General features: G+C 46.5%; 1 protein-coding gene across 2 annotated transcripts in view; it reads left to right on the top strand.

Annotated features, from left to right (window-relative positions):
• PHC2 (polyhomeotic homolog 2) overlaps positions 1–21,014 on the top strand; it is an 89,967-nt gene that overhangs the window by 54,698 nt on the left and 14,255 nt on the right. Inside the window, exons 8-9 of one of the 2 annotated variants that reach the window (XM_090269061.1) lie at positions 7,012–7,403; positions 7,675–7,840. In XM_090269061.1, coding sequence (XP_090125187.1) covers positions 7,012–7,403; positions 7,675–7,840 — 558 coding nt within the window. Of the gene's footprint in view, positions 1–7,011; positions 7,404–7,674; positions 7,841–12,122; positions 12,331–21,014 lie in introns of those variants that run through there. The other variant, XM_090269062.1, reaches the window with a different exon arrangement.

Here is a 21,014-nt window from a genome sequence, read left to right as displayed (position 1 = left end):
CTAGAAACCCTACTTTATCAACTGCAATGCCCAATCGACAGTGCCCAGTAAATAGCATGTAATAACTTCTGATAGACTGACTGACTCTGGGGGGCCCTTCAGGATGCTCCCCACATTGCCCATTGAACCGCTGTAATTGCCATGGCTTCCTCCCATGGATCTCTGGTCTCTTCTTCCCCACTCCCACTCCTTTATGACTTATTTGACCTGTCACATATATTTTACCTCTCAACTTCTGGCCTAATACTCCCCTTTTATCGTCCATCCCCCCAAGATTACCTCTTAAGTTCTCAGCAGCCTCCAACTAATCCTCCAAGGCTCTCCGTTTCCATGTGTGCTTATCGGCTTGCATTATTCGCTCACCCAGCAGCATATTTTGAGCATTAGTCATGTGCAAGGCGTCACGCCTCACCCATCAAGTGCAGTGGGTTTTCCCTTAACTGACTGCATTGTAGAAGTCACTTGAAAACTACTCTCAGTTTTTACTTGTAAAATGGGAACACTGCCTACTTGCCGCAGTGGCTTATTGTAAGGAATATGTGAAGCTCAAATTATAAAAATGTTTTGAGGAGTTCAAAGCAACATACAAACAGCAGGTAGCATTTTAAGAATAGCTACCATTTATTGAGCATCTACTAGGCATACCTCTTCAGGGGAAAGGCTAAGGGAGTAAACCCCGACAGAAAATCTGGAGCCGGAGTCCCTAAGGCGGTTTGACGTTGTAGTCAACACCGGCAACTCCTGCGGCGCACCTGAAGCCAAGCTGTATTGACTCCGTCTTTCCCTTGGATCCTTCAGCTGCGAAGAGAGGGGGGGTCTGCTGCATGGGCAACAGCAGACCCTCCATATAACCCTGCCCAGGCTCTGTAGCTTCAGCTTCACTGGAGAGGACACTCCAGCGTCATCGCAAGATGTCGATTCAACACAGGAGGAGACAGATACCGTGTCACTCCCGAGTTGGACTGCACAACCATTCTCGGCGGTGCAGATAGACTCTTAAGAAGCTACACCATCGTCTCTCGAGACGGACGGCTGCCGACGACTAGGTATAAACAAAGGCAGGAAACATCTTCGTGGTTTAAACATAATATTCCATTTGATTCTAGCAACTTCTCTACATAGTATGTAGCACCATTTGCAGGACAGGAAATTAACATTCAGAGAGGTTAAGCATTTTGTCTAAGGCTGTACAGCCTACAAGTGGCAGAACCAAGATTCAAAGCAGATCTGTCTGACTCTAAAACCCATGCTTTTAGCCATTTATGCTGTACTGCCTACCATCCCTCTGCCAAGGATGGGGTAGTTTCTTTTTTAATGTTCCAAGCTGCCTAATAAGGAATCCTGCTCACAGAGGATATTTGGTAGTTTTGCCAGGTGGCTCCAGAGCAGCTGTAAAGACATAAATGCATAGGTAGACCACCATAGAGAGCCCCTGCAGTTGGCAACCATTTTTATAACCCACTTTCCTCTTACTGATAAACTTCTGTTCACTCTACTTCCCCCTTATTCCTCCCAACCCTCAGCCCCAAGGGACCACATCCTGGAAACTGCGTGTGGCTTATTGCTTTCAGCTTTCCTAAAAGGAGCTTCTATATCTACATCTAATGGACTCTTGACTTCCAGAGTCAACCTCTTAATCTCAACCACTCCCTGAGGCCTGATCACATGAGACATCTTTGGTGATGAGCCACCTCCTGAGTGTGCTAGCATCATTTAGACCTAACCTAAAATTGCCTCCACTTTTAGCTTTTCTCCTTTAGACACCCTTGGTTCAGCTGCACGGGCTACCCCACAGGTTCCCAAATGCATCATGGCAACTTACACCTCCAACCCTTCCTGCACGCTGTTCCTTTGTCATCTTCCCAACTCTGAATGGTGCTAACAACCTCCTTCATCTGGGAAGCCTCCTCTGCTCTCCCTCCCAAGCTGAATCCCCTTTTCTCTGTTCTCAGCATTCTGTGCTTACTGCCTATCACAACACTTACCAAGTCACACCAAGAGAATCTGTTTGCCAGCTGTCTCTCTTACTAAACTGTTATCTATTCTAGGGACCATGTTTTAGTCAGCACCAAACATAGCACTTGGTCTGCAATGGGTGCTCATTACTGGTTGAAAGTATCTCTCTTCACTTAACTTTCTAAACCCTGAACAGTAGTAGGTAGTAACACATTATGCCATTCCTCTCTCACAGGCGTCCTTCCCTCACAATATTCCAGTAGCTCCAAACTAATCAATCATTGACTAGGATGCCTACAGCTCCCATATACTCTGGGACAAGAGTCCCAGCATTTCTGGGACAGTGAGCTGTTTCTTGCCTACCTGAGATCAATAGAGATCCATTATTGGTAAATTGACAGTGGGTGAAGTAAAGGGGCATGACAGTAATTCCTAACCGTCAGCCCTCCTGCCTGGAGGACCTTACTCTTCTTGTTGCTAACAACCAGCGGTTTGGGAACAGAGAACTGGCCTCTTCAGATTCTAAGGAGGCTGCTCAAGGTTAGAGCCCCAGACCATTCCTTGGAGCCTCTCCTTTTAGCTGGGCCCTAATTCGTGCAGGTGCCAGGCCTGTCCCTTCCCTGCTCCAAGAGCAGAAAGGGCTGATGAGGCTTTCCAAAGCTGTGGCTGAGGTCCCATGGAACCAACCCTTTGATCCTTAGAAGTGATGAATTTTTCAGCAACAAGGGTGCGGAGCCAAAATGGGTGCAGGGGAGAAATGAAAGTATTGGACCTTAGGAAAAAATAAGGACGGTCCAGAGACATTTCTGTGCATTAATTTCATAAACAGCTATGCCCCATGGTAGCTGTAGGGAAGAGGATGTGGCCACCTCTGGTATCACAGCTTCAATGGGAAATGCCTTCCTTCACCACCCCCAACTGAGCTGGGAGGGCTGGGAGAGGGAGTAGAACTCATGGGCCTTACTGCGATCAGCAGCAAACATTCGCTAGCACCTGCAAGCATGTAAGGTATTATGTTGGACAGTGCGGAAGAGGAAAGAAACATAAAAACCCTCCAGTTGCATTAAAGCCATTTTTAATTTAAAAAAAAGCACAAGGCACCTTTGACTGAAAAACCACGCGGGCTGGTTGGATGCTAGGAAATAAGCACACAAAAGAAGGAAAGTATTCCCGTCAAGTTTAATCTAAGACACCTCTGACTGTAAGATGCACTGTTATGTTTTTAAGAAGAAAAAGCACTGCCAATTAAACCAACATCAACTGCGTATGCATCCCCATTCAAAAGATGGTAAAATGGGAGGTGGGGGGAGACCAGAATTAATTTTTAAGAATCAATGAAATACATACACAAGATAGTGCACATTGAGTCATAAGTGAATAAAAACAAACAATAAAAGCATTAAGGAATTCTGAGGGGAAATTGACAATTGAGTGTTAAGGCAAAGAGGAAGAAAACAGGTGCTGAGCCTGGGCCAGAAACGCTTATGTCACAGGTCCCTGAAACAAAAGAGGGCGATGAAGAAAATGGAAGTGCTGAGACCGAAGCCGAAAAGGCAGGAGGGATAGGATGTTTATGGGCAATGGCCACAGCCATTAGGGTGGGTTGATGGTTAGTGCAGGGAGGTAGTGAGCAGAGGCTGGACAGGAGGGAGGTCTTTAGTAAACCAGAACACAACCAGAATGGCCTGTAGGGGTTATACCCATTCATCTGTGTTCTGGCTCTGGAGAGAACAACTTTTGTGGCACAAACAAGCTGAAGCCCCACACGTTTGTCATTCATTCATTCATTCAGCAATACTGACTGAGCACCTACTAAATTCAAGGTGCTTTGGAGGAAATAAACGAATCCCATTATTCTGTCCACTAGAGGAGATAACTGACATGACTATGAGACAGGTATTATCATGATAAAGGTCATGACACAGAGGCACAGAGAGATCAAGTAACTTGCCAGCATCCCACTGCTAGTCAGAGGCCAAACTGGGATTCAAATCCAGGCACTCTGACCCTAGAGCCCACATGGCTGGAAACGCAGTCTCTGAGGGCCCTGCAAAGCAGAGAGACCCCCGAGCAGCTCAGAGAAAGGGAGGAGTCCCGTTGTCTGCGAAGTCAGGGAAAGGATGACATTTGATTTGTGGCTCTCTAGACAGTATGAGGCAAGAATAAACTCCATACAGCAGACAGTGAGCATTAGAGATTGCTTGGATCAAAGAAATAATAAAAATTAAAAAGTTGGTTTGTGTTTAAAAAGATCTTAAACAGCAGGGGCTCTAGACAACCTCAGACAAAGGAGGTTCTCTGATGGCTTCTAATCAGGGATTAGATCTGTGTACTAGGAAGATTAACTTGCAATCATCTGTAAGGCGGTCTATAGAGAGAAGAAACTAGAATCAGAAAGACTCCTTAGAAAGTTATTGCATGGGAGCGGGGTGGGGAGCAGTGGAGAATAACGGGGAAAATTGGGACAACTGTAATAGAGCAACAATAAACAAAAGAAATCTTTTTTTTTAAAAAGTTATTACAAAACTTTAAATATAAGGACTTCGGCCCAGGATAATGCTGGAGTTAATTCATGGCATTTGCTTTTTATCAACATCAAATGTTAAGGATGTATACTCCACCCAAAGCACCTTGAGATCTTTGACCTATGAACTTCCCTAAGCTTCCACAAGCTTTGTTTACAGCCTTGGCATATACCAGCATCATTTGTTCTAAAACAATTGCCTTTGGTTTTCCAGGAGCAGCATGGGGTGGTGGAGGGAGTGGGGGAGGAGGGGAGGCCCAGGGGTGCAGGGCCAGGGATGGAGGCCCAGGGGGCCCACGGTCATCTTTCCCAATCTTGGGAGACAGGTGTATATTGTCCCTAACTATACTGTATATGTTCCATAGGTCAAGAACCTTTTTTCTCTCTAAACATTTTTTTTTTGCACCTTACAAATCCTGAATGTTAGACTATTTTCCTGGGATAGCCACCCCCATCACATTGTAACACTGGAAGAGACTGATGTGATCACCAAGCCTCTTATTTCACAGATTAAAATTCTGAAGCCCTGAGAAGGAAAGGGACCCATCTCAGGCCACACAGCCAGTGAGTAGTGGGACATGCCACTGGTCCTCTCCGCTTCTTGACCTGCACCATCTTTGACTCTCACCTCTGATGGGCAGCACCTGGAGTGACTATTCCCAACCCAGGAATGTATAGTTTTGTAGTAAGAGAAAAGGTTTCACTTGAGTTTTCCCTGAGGATAAGTGTCATTCTTCAGATCTCTTTGGCTGCCAGGGCCTAACAGGGCATGGCCTGACATCTATAATAGCTCAGGTGCCTCGTCAACAGTCATCTTAAACATTCCTGATGTGAAGTTTGCCTGATTAACCCTCTTCCCCTGATTAAGCTTTGTGCTATTCAGTGAGGAATTAGGAGGCAAGGCTTAGATTGGGGTTCAGAAGCAACGTACAATCACCAAATGCCTGCTGGCAACGTCCATTTGGATATCCCACCATCACCTCAAACCTAGCACCTTCCTCTCAAATCCTCATCACCATCCGAATTTCCCTCTTTCATCATTGACTGACATCCCCATTGCAGCCGTGGGGGCCATCCGTACTCCCTCTCTCTCTGCCTATGACAGTCAGTCACCAAGGAACACTTTATTTTTCCTTAACGCCTCTTGTGTCCGGCTTTCCCATTCCTATTGGTGTTCTGCTTGGAACTCAGTGCTGGGCTGTGATGAGGCAGTTGGAAACTTGCATGTAAATAGACAAAATTCAAGAAAGAAGGTACCTCCCCGAACTCAGTTGGAAATCTGCTTGCTTTGTACCTGTAAGTGTCACAGGATCCTTTTTAAAACGTTAGCTCAGGACCCAGACTTTGCCTTCATCCTCATTGGCTAGGAGTCTTCGGTTGTAAAACTCTGTGAGCGTCCAGCTGTGGCACCTTGTGCTTGCATGGCACCGGTGGTCTGCTGACTCTCCAGCTGTGGCAGTCTGTGCAGGGCCACTTTTAGAGCAGGACAAATTCCGCTGAGTTGCTCTCATGCTAAGCTGGCCTGGATGCCACTAAACAGAGTAAGCAGTGTGAGGACAATTGATGTCTGAACTGAATTTCCTGAAACCCTGCTGTATACAAGGCATGAACTAGACATTGAAGGGATTACTAAAAAGTATAAGAATCCTCACCTCAGAATGAGCCTGGTTAAAAAGGAGTGAGGAAAGGCTAGCAGCAAATGGCAACAAGTGAATTCCACTCCAGCACAGTAAGTTTACTTAACTCCCATGTAATGTCAGGCACTATGCGAGGTTCTGGATAAAGAGATACATGATAGTTCTGACTCCAGGGTGTTCATGATCCGGAAGGGATGATAGCTAAGAAACAATTATAGCCCACTGTCATACACCTTATTATGATAGATGTAAGCCCAAGAGACTTTCAGAACCCAATAATCTTAATTATAGCTGGAAATGATCGAACAGGACTGTGTGCCAGGCACTGTACTGTGCATATGATGTCATTGTCTATCATTTTAGTCAGTTTCTTTTTTCATCCTATGGTCCCATAATATGTAACAGAAGGACGAGCCCTGGTCTGCCTCCTGCCAGTCTGAGGACCACTGTGCCACAGCTGGCACTTCCTGGAGGAGGCCAGCCTGAGCAGAGCCAGAAGGGTGAATAAGAACTAGCCAGACTGGGCTGGGTGATGGGAGGCTGCATGTGTTGAAGGCATGGAAAAAGCAAGGGAAGGGCATGGAGGAGAGAGTGAACATGGCACACTAGAGAGCGCAGTGTTCCTCTGAACAGCTGGAGTGATCAAAGAAGTCTTCACAGAGGAGGTGAGTTTTGCATTGGCTTTGAGGGACAGCCAAGGCACCAGGGTTTCGGCATAGGAAGAAAGCAAGAACACACGGAGAGAAAGTGGGCCATGGCAAGGACCAAGCCAGGCTCTAGGTGAAGGGTTAGAGCAAGAGACACTGAGTTTGGGAAGCCTTCTTTATGTGGATGTGGGAGGAGGCACATTTGGGGGACAAGCCACACCACCTACCCTGGTTTTTCCCCCTTCAGCCTACACTCAACTGCAGCCACACCAGCTCCTCCCGCAGCCATCTTCAAAGCACCTGCAGCCCCAGTTTGCGATCCAGCAGCAGCAGCCCCAGCAGTCACGGCCCGCACTCCAAGCCCAATCCCACCCCCAGCTCGCCTCAGTCCCTCCGAGCGTGGCCCTGCAGCCCAGCCCCGAAGGCCATGCCGCGCCTATAGGCCCGGTCACACCCACCCTGCCTCTCCAGTGCTCCACTGCCAACCTGCACAAGCCTGGCAGCACTCAGCATTGTCACCCTCCCACGCCTGATGCTGGGCCTCACAATGGATATCCTGAGGGCCTGTCCCACACCCCTCAACGCAGGTTCCAGCATGCCTCAGCTGTCATCTTACAACTACAGCCTGCTTCACCAGTGGTAAGACAATGCCGAGGCTCAGGGAACAGACGGTGTGGGCTGGGGGGGCACAGCTCAGGTAATCCCACAGCCCCCATTTTAGATGTATTTCTGGGTGGGCTGAGTGGTGAATTCCTCTGCGTATTCCAAGAAAGAAAAAGGGCCTCTCTAATTCGGGGCTGGCTAAATCTTAACGTCCTTGCCTTCTACCCAAACTCCACGGAAACAGGGGAAATGTCCAGAATGTAAAGGCAATTCATGAGAAAATCATCTCTGCCCTGTCCCTTTATAGCTCCAGCAGTGCACCCCAGATGACTGGAAGGAAGTGGTACCCGGGGAAAGGACCGTACCTGAGACTCGGTCTGGCCCATCGCTGCATCAGCAAGCCATCATCGCTGCCATGCCTGCTTGCCTGCCTGTACCCAAGAGCCCTAACATCCAGCAATCCCCAGCTCACGGTATGAAGTGTAGTGCAGCCCCTGGGGGAGGGGACAGAGTTGGCCTTCTTTGTCATCCCCTGGTACATTATACTTGGGCATCAAGAATGGAAGGGAAACTATTGCAAGCCCAAAGAGGCGATAAGGAAGGTAGGTAGGTGAAAACAGGGGGTAGAGGGTGGGAAGAAGAAAATGAAGCAAGGATTAAGAAAGGGGACCCAGAAAGTACAAGGGTAAGAGGATGGAGAAAGAAAAGGAGAGTTGAAAGCTCTAGATGCAGACTCTGAGACCTACATGGCATTGCTTTCAGATGGGTCTGTATAGCCAATGCCAGTTTGAGAGTTCAGGCAGGTATCCAGTTACCTCATTCTCTGCTTCATTGAGTATGAGAGGGAGTTCTTGACATTCGGAATACGACGAGATGGCTGTGTAGCTCAAAAATAAGGGAAATAAATGCCTATGGGGAGCTTGAAGGCAGTTCAGAATGAGTTCAGTTCATGGAAAGCATCTCTGAAGGAACAGTGCTCTGCTCTGGGATCCCCATCTGTCTGCCTGTGAGTGCCCAGTGACAAGTGGACTCTTCCATGACCTGGGTTTCAGGAGACTCAGCTGGATCCCTCTACCCTGATGGGAGAGTCACAGCAGTAGCTCTGCTTTTGCAGCAATCCAATTGCTTTCCTTCCCCTCGCTGCCAGTGCGCACAGCAATCCTGGCCCAGATCTCAGTGACATCCTGAGCCATTTGCTGCCTACAACTCAGGGAGGCAGTTCCGGTCATTGGACTGTGTGCTGAGCTGGGGGTGGGGAGAGCCAATGGAAAGAGAGTTTGGAAGCTGAGAAATGAGAATACTACTACTTTAGGACAAAGTAGGGGGTAAAGTTTATAAGTGTCCTATAATGAATGGAGGATAGGATCAAGGGAAAGGAAAGCAGAAGAATATGGAGAAAGAACATTTAAAAAAGTTAAAAGACAGGAAGGAGGTCATCATTCTCTTGGCAAACTAAAGGCTTTATCATTTTGAAAAGCAGCTCACTCCATTGTGGAATTGCTCTAATTATCAGAAAGTCACTCTTCAAATTAAGCCCAAATCTGCTCACCTGGAATTTCCACCACTGGTTGTGATTCTGTCTTGTAAATTGTAACAGGGTCTACCTCATACAGTGTTTGTAGGCAATTATCATTCTCCTTCCTCTCCCTCCCACTAAAAAAAGAAAAAATCTCCAGGCTCGATATCTGAGACTTCTTTTCTTTTTTTTCTTTTTTAACCTATCACGTGTCAAGACCTCCCATTCCCACCATTCTGGTCTTCCTTGTCTAGACATTTTCCACCTTTTCATTAATTCTTTTAAAGGGTGATCCCCAAAATTAAGCACCTTAATTCCAAATATATGAAGCCACTAGTCACCATAGGTTGGCACCTGGACCTCACTGTATAAGCCCTTCAAGGGACAGGACTGCTTCCTACACCTGCATAGTGTAGGAGGGAGGCACCTACTACATGCCAACTATTGTTCTAAGTTTTTCTTTGCCCATGATCATAACCCTGCAAAAGGAATATTATTGTCTCCATTATTCAGAGGAGGAAACCAAAAGCTGGAAGAGGCTCTAGGTCACACAGCTGTGAAAGGGCAGCACCATGACTCTGGCTCCAAATGTAATTAATTCCCTTACGTCCCTTCATCAGGGCGTTGCACGTGTGGCCCCGCATTAACTGCTCCAACCCAGGGGAATGGTACTGTTGGGTCACAGAGTGCTGTGTCATCTGAATTCCAGAGGTTTGGGTCTGCTTTTTGTTTCTGTTTTCGTTTTTGTGGTTTCTGCTTATATGGACTTCTATCATTCCAGGTTTCCACAGTCTCAAACTTGTACAACTTATGTTTTGAGACTAAATATGGTTAATTATATGTGTTAAATGTTACCTTGTGAATTTAGCTCATAATTCCAGCCTAGCAAGAAAATGGTAATAGTTAATAGCTAACATTTCCTGGGCCCTCTCTGCTAGGTTTTACATGTATTTCCTCATTTAATCCTGACAGTAACCCTCTGAGGCAGGAACTTTTATCACCTCCCCCCATTTTAAAGATTAAAAAACTGAGGCACAGAGAGAATATGTGGTGGGCAGGAATGTTTCATATCTGAATTTTGTTATTCGTTATACAAACTCCTCTGCTTAACTTTGCTCTCTATAAATTATGTAGCATGTTTTCTTTGTCTTTAACCAATTTGCTGATAGAAATATTGCATAGGACCTAACTAAGGACACATGCCCGGTCTGAAGGTTGGTGATAATCAACATTCTTTATTCAAGTATTTGTTATCCAACAACCCCTAAATGAACTGACATTTGCCCACCGTTCTCCATCTGGTTTATAAAGCTCTCAACAATCTTTCTGTAATCTAATCAAGACAATATACAGGTAATAAGCATTCTGCTCCAGCGGTACTATCTAATGAGAGAAGTAAGCTTTGCACAGTGGAAATAATTGCCCACCACCCGACACTTCACTGTATATCCAGTCTGTATGTGTTTGAATGTCTGCTCTGTGCAAAGCTCTGTGGGATGGGAGGTAATACACAGAGAAAAAAAGATCTGTACCCTGCCTTCAAGGAGCTTGAGGTCTGTTAGGAAAGTTGAGAAATGCACAGGAAAAAATATATATACAATAAAAAGTAAAATGTGATAAATGCCATAGAAGGATTATAGGTAAGTGCTATAAGAAGGAAAAGTTACTATCAAGTACAGAAATACCAGGTTAGATTGCAGAGAGGAAGTGGCATTGTTCTAGAGCAGGATCGGCAGACTACACCCCAAGGACCAAATCCATCACATCACCACTTTTTGTACAAGTTATTGGTGGTTTTTACATTTTAAGATGTTTAAGAATAACAAAAATAGTACTTCATTATACATTAAAATTATATGGAATCCAAATGGCAGAGTCCATAAAGTTTGACTGGAATAGAGCTGCACGTATTCATGGACATGTTTTCTGTGTTTGCTTTCCTGCTACAACAGCAGAGCTGAGTAGTTGCAACAAAGACTGTATGGTCTGCAAAGTCTAAAATATTTACTATCTGGTCCCTTGCAGAAGAAGTTTGTCCACTACTATTCTTGAGTCTAGACCTTGAAGGATAACCAGGAGCTGGACGTGCAGAGTTGGGGAAAGGGCATTCCAGGAGGGTGTAGTGGCAGTAAAGGTAGGGAGTCAGGAAAGTGTGAGCATGTTTGGAGAATAAAGAGAAAGGGGGAGGACATATGAATATTGATAAAAGAAGGCTTTGAAAATTTGAAAAATACTAGAGGGGAAAGAAAGGGAATGGGGAAAAGAGAAAGGAAGTGAAGTAAATAATCAAGGAACATAAAATAAATGTAAAATGTGGGAACAGAGAAAAAGGGATGAGGGAAACCTGAAGGGAAAAGAGGGAGAGTATGAATACTAAAAAAGGCAAGAAAATGGGAAAACGTTGGGAATAGAGAGAAATCAATTATGGAGACGTGTTATGCACTCAGCACAAAGCTGGGAGTGAGGTTTGTGAGTCCCGTACGTCTTTTGTATCCCCCACAGCTCCTAGCCTATCTACTGAATGAATGTACCCTCACCACGACAGTTAAGTTTAAACCGGTGTGGTTTAGGAAAAGCGGTAACGTTTATTGGGCTCCAACTGTGTGCCAGGCACTGCTGGCAATTTGTATAAATGTCCTCAGTCAACCTTCAGAGTACGCCTAAGAGTAGGCATTATCCCCGTTTATGGAGATGTAGGTGGATCACTTTGATCATTACTTAACCTCCCTTATCCTCGCTTCCCAGTGTGGATGACCACTTGTACGGTGACTGTGAACGCAGAGAGTACGTGCATGCAAGAGCTTGACAGACATATTAAACACGCAATTACTGGCAGTTATTATTATTGCCTCCATAGTGGCCGAGGCGGCGTCCCAGTCCACTACGCCACTAGGGACTTTTGACCCGGGGAGGGCAGAGGTCCTTGTGGCGTTGCCTTAGCCTTGTCACACCGAAACCTAACGTCCCTATCCCACAGCAGGCCTCACCGCGCCTTCCGGAGGCCACGGGGCGGGGCCCCGGCGACCGCACAAAGGAAGCGCGGGGCCTGGCTTCCGCGCTGGCGCCCCGCCTCCCAGAGTCCCCGCCCCGGCAGCTCTGGCCCCGCCCCGCACCTCACCCCGCCCCCGGCGGAGGCAGCCGCGGGAGCCGTGCCGGGACGCGCCGCATTGTCTCCGCGGCGGCTGCAGTCCTCGAGCGCCCGCCGTGCGCGCGCGCGCAATTCGGCCGCCGCTCGCGCCCCCGCCCCGGCCTCGCGCCCCCGCCGCCCTTTGTTGACGCCGGCCAGGCCGGTGCGGTCGGATGCGCCGCGGCAGCCCCGGGCCCCGGCTCGGAGGCTCCCGGCGGAGAGGAGGCGGCTCGCCCGGGCCCGGGACCCTGCGCGAGGCGGCGCCCGGCCGAGGGGCTGCGTAGGCCCCGCCCGGCCAGGCCCAGCCGGGCCCTGGACAGGTCAGTGCCCGTGCGGGGGAGGGGTTCTTGCCAGAAGGGGCCCTCGGCCTGCGCTCCTCGCGCTGGAAACCAGGCACCGCCCTCCGGTGCCACTCTGGGCCCGGGCCTACTCGGCTGCCAGGCCGTGCCAGCCCGTGACTCTCGTCCTCTCGGCGCCTGGGTGGTGTCCTGCGCCTCCCTCCCTCGTTGGGGACCCTGCCTATCCCGCACTCCCCCGGAAGCCTCTGTGTCAGTCTTGGCGTGCCAAACGCTTCCGTGTGTCCCCATCCCTACCCGGAGTCCCCGCACACCCCCACCCCCGCCTCTGCCCTCCCGGGACGGCGGTTTACCGGGAGATGGATGGTCCCTTTAAGGAGCAAAGCTGCTGGCACCCGCAGTAGTCCATCGATAGGGGACTTCTATCTTGGAGGGCCCGAGGCTTCGCTGCAGAGTTTTGTTTTTAATCTAGTTGAGTCTCACGAGGTTTTTAATTGGATGGAAAGGGACAAGCTGTTCCGTGTCTGTCTTCTCTTCCATTTTTAGAAGAGAGCATTTTCTCTCCTTCCCTTGCCAAATGAAGGTATAGTAATATTTGTTGATCCCTTACATTAAAATCGGGATTTGTGAGATTTTCTATTCAAATTGAAGTGCACAGAGAGGGAATACTTTGCCCAAGGTCAGACTGCAAACTAATGGTGAAGCTACCGTCTGAACTCCTGTCTGTGCCAGTGATACCCTCGCCGTCCCTCCTCCACCCCCGCTTCCGATACCTAGACAGATTTCAGTAGCGTAACTGACATACTTTCAGTTCTGATCAACTTTCCTTTCCTTCCTACTCCATACTTAGAATGTTTACCTTCTTTCTGCGCTGTCTACAGACACGCTCTTTTATTCTTTTTCCTGCTTTACAAATCTGTGACAGCTTTCCCCTTCCATACCTCCCACCCTAGATCTTTAATCCTCTCCTATTAGCATACTGGGCCCAGTGGATCCCTTGTAGTGAAATAAGCTACCGACCTAAATCCACCATATGCCCTCGATTTTTCTAGGACAGCCCCGAATTAAAATATTCCATCTATTGTCTTATCAGCCCGTGTGCCTCATTTTTTGGTTTAGAAAATAGTCACTTTAACTGTATCTACCCTGCTATCCCGGCCTTTTCCAGCCATTTGGCTCTGGGGCATGACTGGGTAATCCAATTATCATTCACCTGGGATTTTTCTTCCCTTTCTGTGTCAACCCAAATGTTGAAACTGCCAGAATTTCTAGGTGAGTCTGAATATAACAGAGTAATGAGGCAAGAAAACTCCTTCTTACTCCCTTATTTCTGGCCCCTGTGCTCCCCTTCTTTTACACCAGCACAGGGCAGCAGACCTCTGGCAGTGTCTGTTGAGTAAGCCTTAGGTGTAGGTCACAAGGGATGTGGGGCTTCATATCATTTTGACTCTAGAATAGAAAGTAACTTACCGTATTGGTGATAGAGCAAGAGATTCTGTCCTGAGTTAAGATACCTGCACAGCTAAGTAGTTTTGGTTTCATTCAGTTAGATTTAACACACCTCTGTTAGGCTTCTGCTTCATATAAAGAAAGCACTGTCCTAGGCACTGTGGAAGATATAAAAGTGATTTCCCACACAGCCCCAACATCTGGATCTATACTTGGAAATATCCACACTTTGAACCAGCTGATAACTGTGTTTTCCACTGTTCAGTTCCAGTCCCTGCAAGGCGGGAACCAGTGCTTCTGGTTTGGCTCATTCACAAGGGCTGGCTTGTTCACAGAGTGTCCAGCAGATGGGCAGTGGTGCTCGTTTGGCACTTGCCCTTCCCGGGCACTCTTCAGCCCACCCAAGATTTGTTCCACACACACTGGGAAAGGTAGATGCCTTTTTTTCTCCAGCCTTAATCTTGAGAAAGGAGGCAGTTTCTTAGTCCACTTTTCTGTTGTTCTTGAATTGGTTTCTCAGTTGTACAACTGCATGTTCATGAACAGTCTCCTGTTCTCACCCCCTTCTTTTTTTAATTTTCTTTTTTTAAAGCTGTTGCTTTAATAAATATTGATATTTCATCATGTAATCACCTCCCAGCCCTTTCCACTTACAGGTCCTGGCTTAATTTCTAACTTACCTTGTCAAATGCACTCAATATATGACATATTATTTCCCCTTTCCTAAAAGTAAAAAGAAAAGGAAACTCCAGCTCTTCTTCCTTCGGTGCCTGTATTCTCCTGGCTGTAGGTTTCTTCAGCCATCTTTTCTCTGCATTTCAGTGGTGGGTAAACTTTTAGGAAGGTGTTTTTAATGCTTCTCCAAACATACCTCCTCTATCACAGCTTTCTAGTCAGAGTCACTTGACCCTGAGACTTCTCTTCCTGCCACCAAGACCCCTTCCCCCATCTGTGACCTGTGCTTGTTCCCTGCTCTGGCTCAGCCCCAGAATCCACTTTTTCAGACCACATCCTTTTTCCTGCCTTACTCATTTCCTGTCTCTGGTACTTTGGATCCCTTGGTTCTGATTTTTCAGAGGGAGAGAGAATAGACTAAGAGGAATAAATAGATAAGTCATCTTATAAAATTAAACTGTTCTTACTCCTGGTCCTGCGTGTTCTCACATAGCTTGTCCCCTCTCTAGGTTTTCTTATTTAAGAAAAACAAAACAAAAAAGGTTACTGCCTCAGAATCAAGAACCTCTACGTGAGTTCATAAATGTCTTTTTTTCTCTTTTTTTCTTTTTGCCTTTTGTGAATGTGTGAAGAGGATAACTTGACTGCCTTAGACTCTTCCTAGTCTTTGCCCTTCTTTGGTCTGTGGCACTCATGCTAGGCTTTTGGTAACCAATCGCTAATAAAGTTCACCCACTTCCTCTGAAAGCCCTTTACTTACAGATAGCATGGAGCACTAAGCCGAAATAAAATTTAAATTGAAAAAAGTAGGGAATAGGACGGTGGTTCCAGTTCTGGTAATACCACAGCGCATGAATACGCTTTTCACCAAGGTATTTTCCCCCTCCTTTTAGTCAGTGCAGATTTTTATTAGTTCTCCCAGCTGTTCAATACCACTTAATCTCCAGTCACATTTGGCCCGCCCACAAAAAAACTTCTCTTCTGGAAGTATACATCTAAAATGAGAGTAGGGAAGTGAGTCTTCCTAAATGATAGTTCTTTTTTTATTCCTTTTATGCCATTTGGCAACTGGAAGAGGAAGATGATGATTTCCTGTGGTCAGGAGGAATCTTATGAAAGTGGTTGTAGAGAGATGCCTTTGAGTTTTCCACCCCCATGGAAAAGCAGGGTGAGGACTGCTTACCTTATGCAATCAACTCTGGTGAGTCCTTTGTGCCAGTAACAGAAATGATTTTCTCTGCAGTGATTTAGCAACTTGTTTGATGGTGATATCAAAGCTGGACTGCCCTTCAAGGTAGATGTCTGAACATGTGTAGATTTATGTTTTAAATATTTTTATGGAATGGTTTAAACTACAGTGTGTGTCACCAGTTAAAAAGACTATGTTTTCTGTTAAACTAAAAAGTGTGCCTGTTTAAGATAACTACTTAATCACAACTGAAATAGGCACAGGTCTCATTTTAAGCACTGACTTATTTTAAAATTTCAATTTGAATTACGAGCTACAGTAGATCTCTGATTTGATATGTAAAAATACTCAGAGGCAAATAATCTTTTAATTCAACCTTCTGATATTTTGGGAATTGTGACGAAAATAATCAACCAGTTGTTTGTCCAAGACAGTAGTCTTACAGATTCTGGACACTTTTCCCCCATCCACTAACAAAAGTAGAATGTAATTGACATGCCCCAAATGGGCTATTTTATAGTTAATCGATAGTTATACCATAAAAAATGGTTAGGTTTTAAAGATAAAAAAGTATAGTAAGAAACAGCATTTATTACTTAAATTAATAAATTGTTGCTCTGATTAATTGTAAGACCATCTAGGCCAGCATAGTAAACTTGATATTTTTTTCTTCCCCTTCCAAATTATTTAGTTAGCGAAAAAGAATGTGCTTTCTTACTCTTTGTTATCCAGATTATTGGGTTTTTTTTAGTTTAGATCAGTCCAAAAGAAGAGAACATTCTTTCTACATCTGCCAGAGAAATGATTGCTATTAAAACAAGCGGTGCCAGTTTTCTAAGATGAATCCAGATGTTGAAAAAGAGTCCCAGTTTGCTATAATAATTTTCTTTAAAGCAAATACCTGTTTCTTCAATGATTTTCTTCTTCCCAGTGAAAGTTAGTATACCTTCTCTTAAGAAACGATGTGTTTCCCATGCTGTGCCATAACCAGCTCTTCTCCAGTGCCTTAGGAGAGCCAGGCCTGATACGCAACATTGAGACTGTTGGCAAGAAAATGAGAGTCCATGGCTGCTTTGCGTTATTTTTAAAGCTTTAGCTGCATGGCTATTATGTCTTGAATACTGTATCATTATCCCTAGTTAGTGATATCCTTAGCATATTTGAACTCATCCATATGTGGTCTAAATACACACCAGCTATATTAAGACATTTTTAAACAATCAAAGCAAATGACACTTGAAATTCATTAACAAAATAATGTGAATCAAATATTTTTAAAATGAATTAAGTCCACATTTCTAGGACTCCAGTAATTGGTATTAATCCGCTTTATCAGTTGATTGGTTGCAAAGTAGGGTCATGGAAAGCTTTATACAATGGTTATAGGAAGGAAGGGTGGGGTAGTGTTTTCCAAGAACAGACATCATCAGGAGGATTGATTTACAAGATAAGTACTATCCAGCCCATTATATAGACAAGACAACTGAGACTTAGTGTTCTCCCTCTGGACACCATTTATCTAAGAATAATAGTGATCCTCAAGGTGGTAATCAAATAAGGCAACGTGGTTGCCTTTCCTTGTTAACACTCTGAAAATAATTAGGGAATTTACTAAACATTTCTAGATTTTTTGGTAAACTGTTATAAATCCATCTTCTGTGATTTTATCTTCAGCTATAAGAGACTAATTTCCTGATTTCTCAGATCTCAGTGATGTTAACCCTCCCATGGCCAAGTCCGGCCAACTCCACTCTGTTGTACCTGCATTATCTTAATCATCATTGAAGCCATATGAGACAAAGATTAGTACCCCATTTTACAGATGAGGAAACTGAGGCCTAGATGAACTTGCCCAGGATTGCTAACTAGGATTTAAGCCAAGAGTCCTTCTGATCCCAAAGTCTTAACTGCCATGAAGCACACCTTCTAAATGTAGTCACTGCCACGCAATGTTCTTATACTCTAATATTTTACTATAATCTTGCAAGGTAGGCAGTATGATCCTCATTGGCACAGGTGATCCAAGATAGAACCAGAACATGAACCCAAGTCTGACCCAGAGCTGGTGCTCTCTCCACTCTGCCACTCTTTCATCTGCGACAGTGATGCCTCTCCTGTTGGTTGCAGACATTTTCATTTGAAATCATCACATCTGCTAGAGCACTGTGACGAGGATACGCAGGGCCCTCCACCTCGTCATGGGACACCATAGGACCATCCCCATTTAAGTAGAACTCTTGGAACACTCTCCCTGACTCCCAGCAGTCAGAGTTAGCTGTTATTCCTGGTGACCTGTCCTGTTGGTCACCCTGTGGTCCCTCAGATGCTGCTGCTGAGTTTGATCTGGTAGAGTTGCAGAACCCGCCTGTGGTCCTGCAGCTGTTTGGAAATCCCCCACTGCTCCTGTAGTCCTGAACCTCCTGCGGGAGGGTGGCTGTTCGCTCCATTGATTCCATCCTTCATAGCTGGGGGTGGCAGCTTGGAAAACATTCAGCTGTTTACAATTCAGCTTATGTACACTTCGGCTGAGGATTGTGGGCGAGTCAGAGGGCTGCTCTCTTTGCCTGTGTCCTAAGAGACGGCATGAAAGTCAGCTGTATGGTAATGGCTGCCAGTGCAAAGGAGGAGCCCTCCCGAACAGATGCCTTAACCAGAGTTGCTCAGCCCAGATGCTTAAGATCCAAGAAGCATGTCTGCTCTCCAGTCCTCTCCTCTTAACCCAGACTCAGAAAGGCCATTCTGTAGTGACACTGAGGGCAGGTCTGGGGCCACCTCCCTTTCATAATGCTGGCCAGTTCTATAACTGGAAAGCTCACACCTTTGCTCAGTAAAGTGCCCCAGAGGGAGCCTCCTGTTCCAGGCGTTAGCTCCCTTCTCTGGAGACGCACTCGGATCAGGCTGCTCCTGTTTGCAGAGCCGAAGAAGGTACCCCGAGGAGCAAGATGGTGACGGCATCTGTGTGCTTGCTGTGTGTCCTCAAGGCAAAGACAGCTTCCATGGCTGACAGCTTGGTCCTTAGTAGAACTGAAAAATTCACAAACATTTGGCCTTGTTTCCTCCTACCTTCTGGCACTCAGGGGACCCCTGAGGGTGGGAAAGGGCCTGCAATTTTCCCACCACTAAAAACTCCTTTTGTGTGTTTTAGAAGATACTGTCTCCTGAATAAATTGCATCTACTCTTGCCTTGTTTCTAAAATGCAGTTAACTGTACACTTTTCCTCCTCTGGAAATTAAGATGTTATACTGAGGCCCTTCTAACTATCTGTGATCTAGCACCCAGGATCCAAAATGATTACTCTCCACCCCATCCCTCCCACTGAACCTTGTCTCTAAATTGAGAAGCAAGCTATCTGCTTATCTAACGGATTCACAGTAAGGTGTGAATGACCGCAGGTGTATATTTGCATTTTAAAGAAGGTTGTTAACCAAATCAGTCTTCTTAATTGATGAACTCTGTCAAGATCCCAGGATAGAGCCCCCACTCCCTTCCTCCCTCCCTCCGTCTTCCCCTCCTCCTTCCCACCTTTCACTAGTACTGCCCCCCCCCCCCGCTTCATTTTCCTACCCTCCCCCTAGGGGACATGGGCAGGGGAGAAGTGCTACCAAACTGGTGCTTATGAAATAGCTCACCTCCCTCACTTTCAGAGTGACACTAAGTTTTTAGGGGCCCAGCTATAACTAAGATTCTAAAGGGTGGCCCACAGACCTCTCCACAAGGACTGTGCCTCCTGCCCTGAGCTTTCCGTGCTGGGGTTCTGCCCACAGCCCAGCCTGGTACCGTCTGCATCAGCTGCCATCTGCCTCCTGGCTGTGGTTTCCCTGGGGATCACTTTGCCCAGGCTCTCCCTAGAGCAAGCAGTTCTTGAGGGGTCCTGCTCTCACCCATCCCAGGCACATGTCTGGCCTGCTAAGCTGAGGCACAGTAAGCAGGACTTCAGAGCCAGGGAGGGGCCTGGAGAAAACACTGTGTGTGGTACAGGCAGCCTCATTTTCCCATTTATCCAGCAGAATTTGCTGCAGGCACAAGGCCCACGTTATCACCTACTCTGCTTCCTTAAATTCTCTTAAGTCTGTTAGCTCTGGCTTCCTCCTGCCTACAGCCAAGCAAGGGTAGTTAAGAGTCTTGTAGGTTAAAATACTCCCTCTCCGCATGTCTAGAGAAAGTAGGAATAAGTGGTGTTGGCCATGTGGGGGTCCGGAAAGAGAAGCTCTGCTTGGCCCCCATTGTCTCTAAACTCAAGTCTTCGAGGCAAATAGAATGAACAGCGAGGCCATCTGGCCATTCATTTAGTACTAGTAAATATTAGTACTAAACGTATTCCAGAATGACTGGTGGTTTTTGTCTTACTGTGCATGTGAAAAACATCAGAACTGGTTCTGAAGTGACCCGGGTTTGCATAGCTGGGGCCAGCATGAGCTCTGTCTCCTGAGGGCAGGAGAGTGCGGCCTCTGGACACCTGCCTGTGGGTCCTGCGTACCAGGCTGCTTGTATAGGCATCTCCTCCTGGCCACCGCCCCCTAGAGTTCATCATGCCTCTCCAAGTGCCTGGAGCTGGCACAAATGTTGCCCTGCCTTAACATGAAGGAAGAAACGGGCCAAGGAATATCTCTTACGCTGCTTTATAGCCGGGTACCCAGAAATGCCACTTTTACAGAGAGGCGCCAGCCTAGCTGCTCTCAAATCATTATAGTCTCAGAACGTAATTACAAATCTCAGCTGCTCACAAGTTGCTTGTTTTGAGACTAGGGAGACCTGAACGCTTTACGGCAGCAGTACAAACTGACCATGGGTTCCATTCATTCCAGCTTAACAGACATTAAGAATCTATCATATACTGGACGTTGGGTTGGCCCTGAGTTTATAGAGTTGACTAAGACACAGCCCCCTGCCTGAAGAAACCTGCTCCGCCTGGAAGGGGACTGGCCCCAAAGCAGATAATTTCACAAATGGCCATTGTGCCTGTGTTATCGTACCCCGCAAGGGCTATTTCTGCCAGAGCCTCCAAGTGAGACCAGAACTGAGAAAGCCTAGAGGCTGAGACATATATTATGTAACGACTCCAACGACTCCCCCAGAACATACTGTTCTGTTCGTTCTGAATACTTGGCCCTTTGTGGTCAGCTTCAGTTATACGGCTCCACTCTGCTTTCCCCCAGCACCACTGCCACCTATGCCCGGCTTTACTGCCCTCCTGCCCCCTCAAACTCATGGTGTCCTGGCCTTCACCTTCCAGATTTCAAGTGCCTAAGTGTATAAAAGCATTTGAAACCCTTTGGACTCCCGAAAGATCGAGGATGGCTTTGTCTCTGTCTTCTATCTGGACTCTGGGCCAGCAGGGCAGGTTTCTGCGAGTTTCCCCATTAAGTGCTTTCCCCCAACCCGGCCAGCCTCAGA

The sequence above is a fragment of the Furipterus horrens genome, unplaced genomic scaffold (genome assembly GCF_987537825.1).
Source record: "Furipterus horrens unplaced genomic scaffold, mFurHor1.1.pri manual_scaffold_3, whole genome shotgun sequence".
In the NCBI taxonomy this organism is placed as follows: Eukaryota; Metazoa; Chordata; class Mammalia; order Chiroptera; family Furipteridae; genus Furipterus; species Furipterus horrens.
Note: the sequence above shows the minus strand (reverse complement) of the source record. Positions and strands in the feature narration are given on the sequence as shown.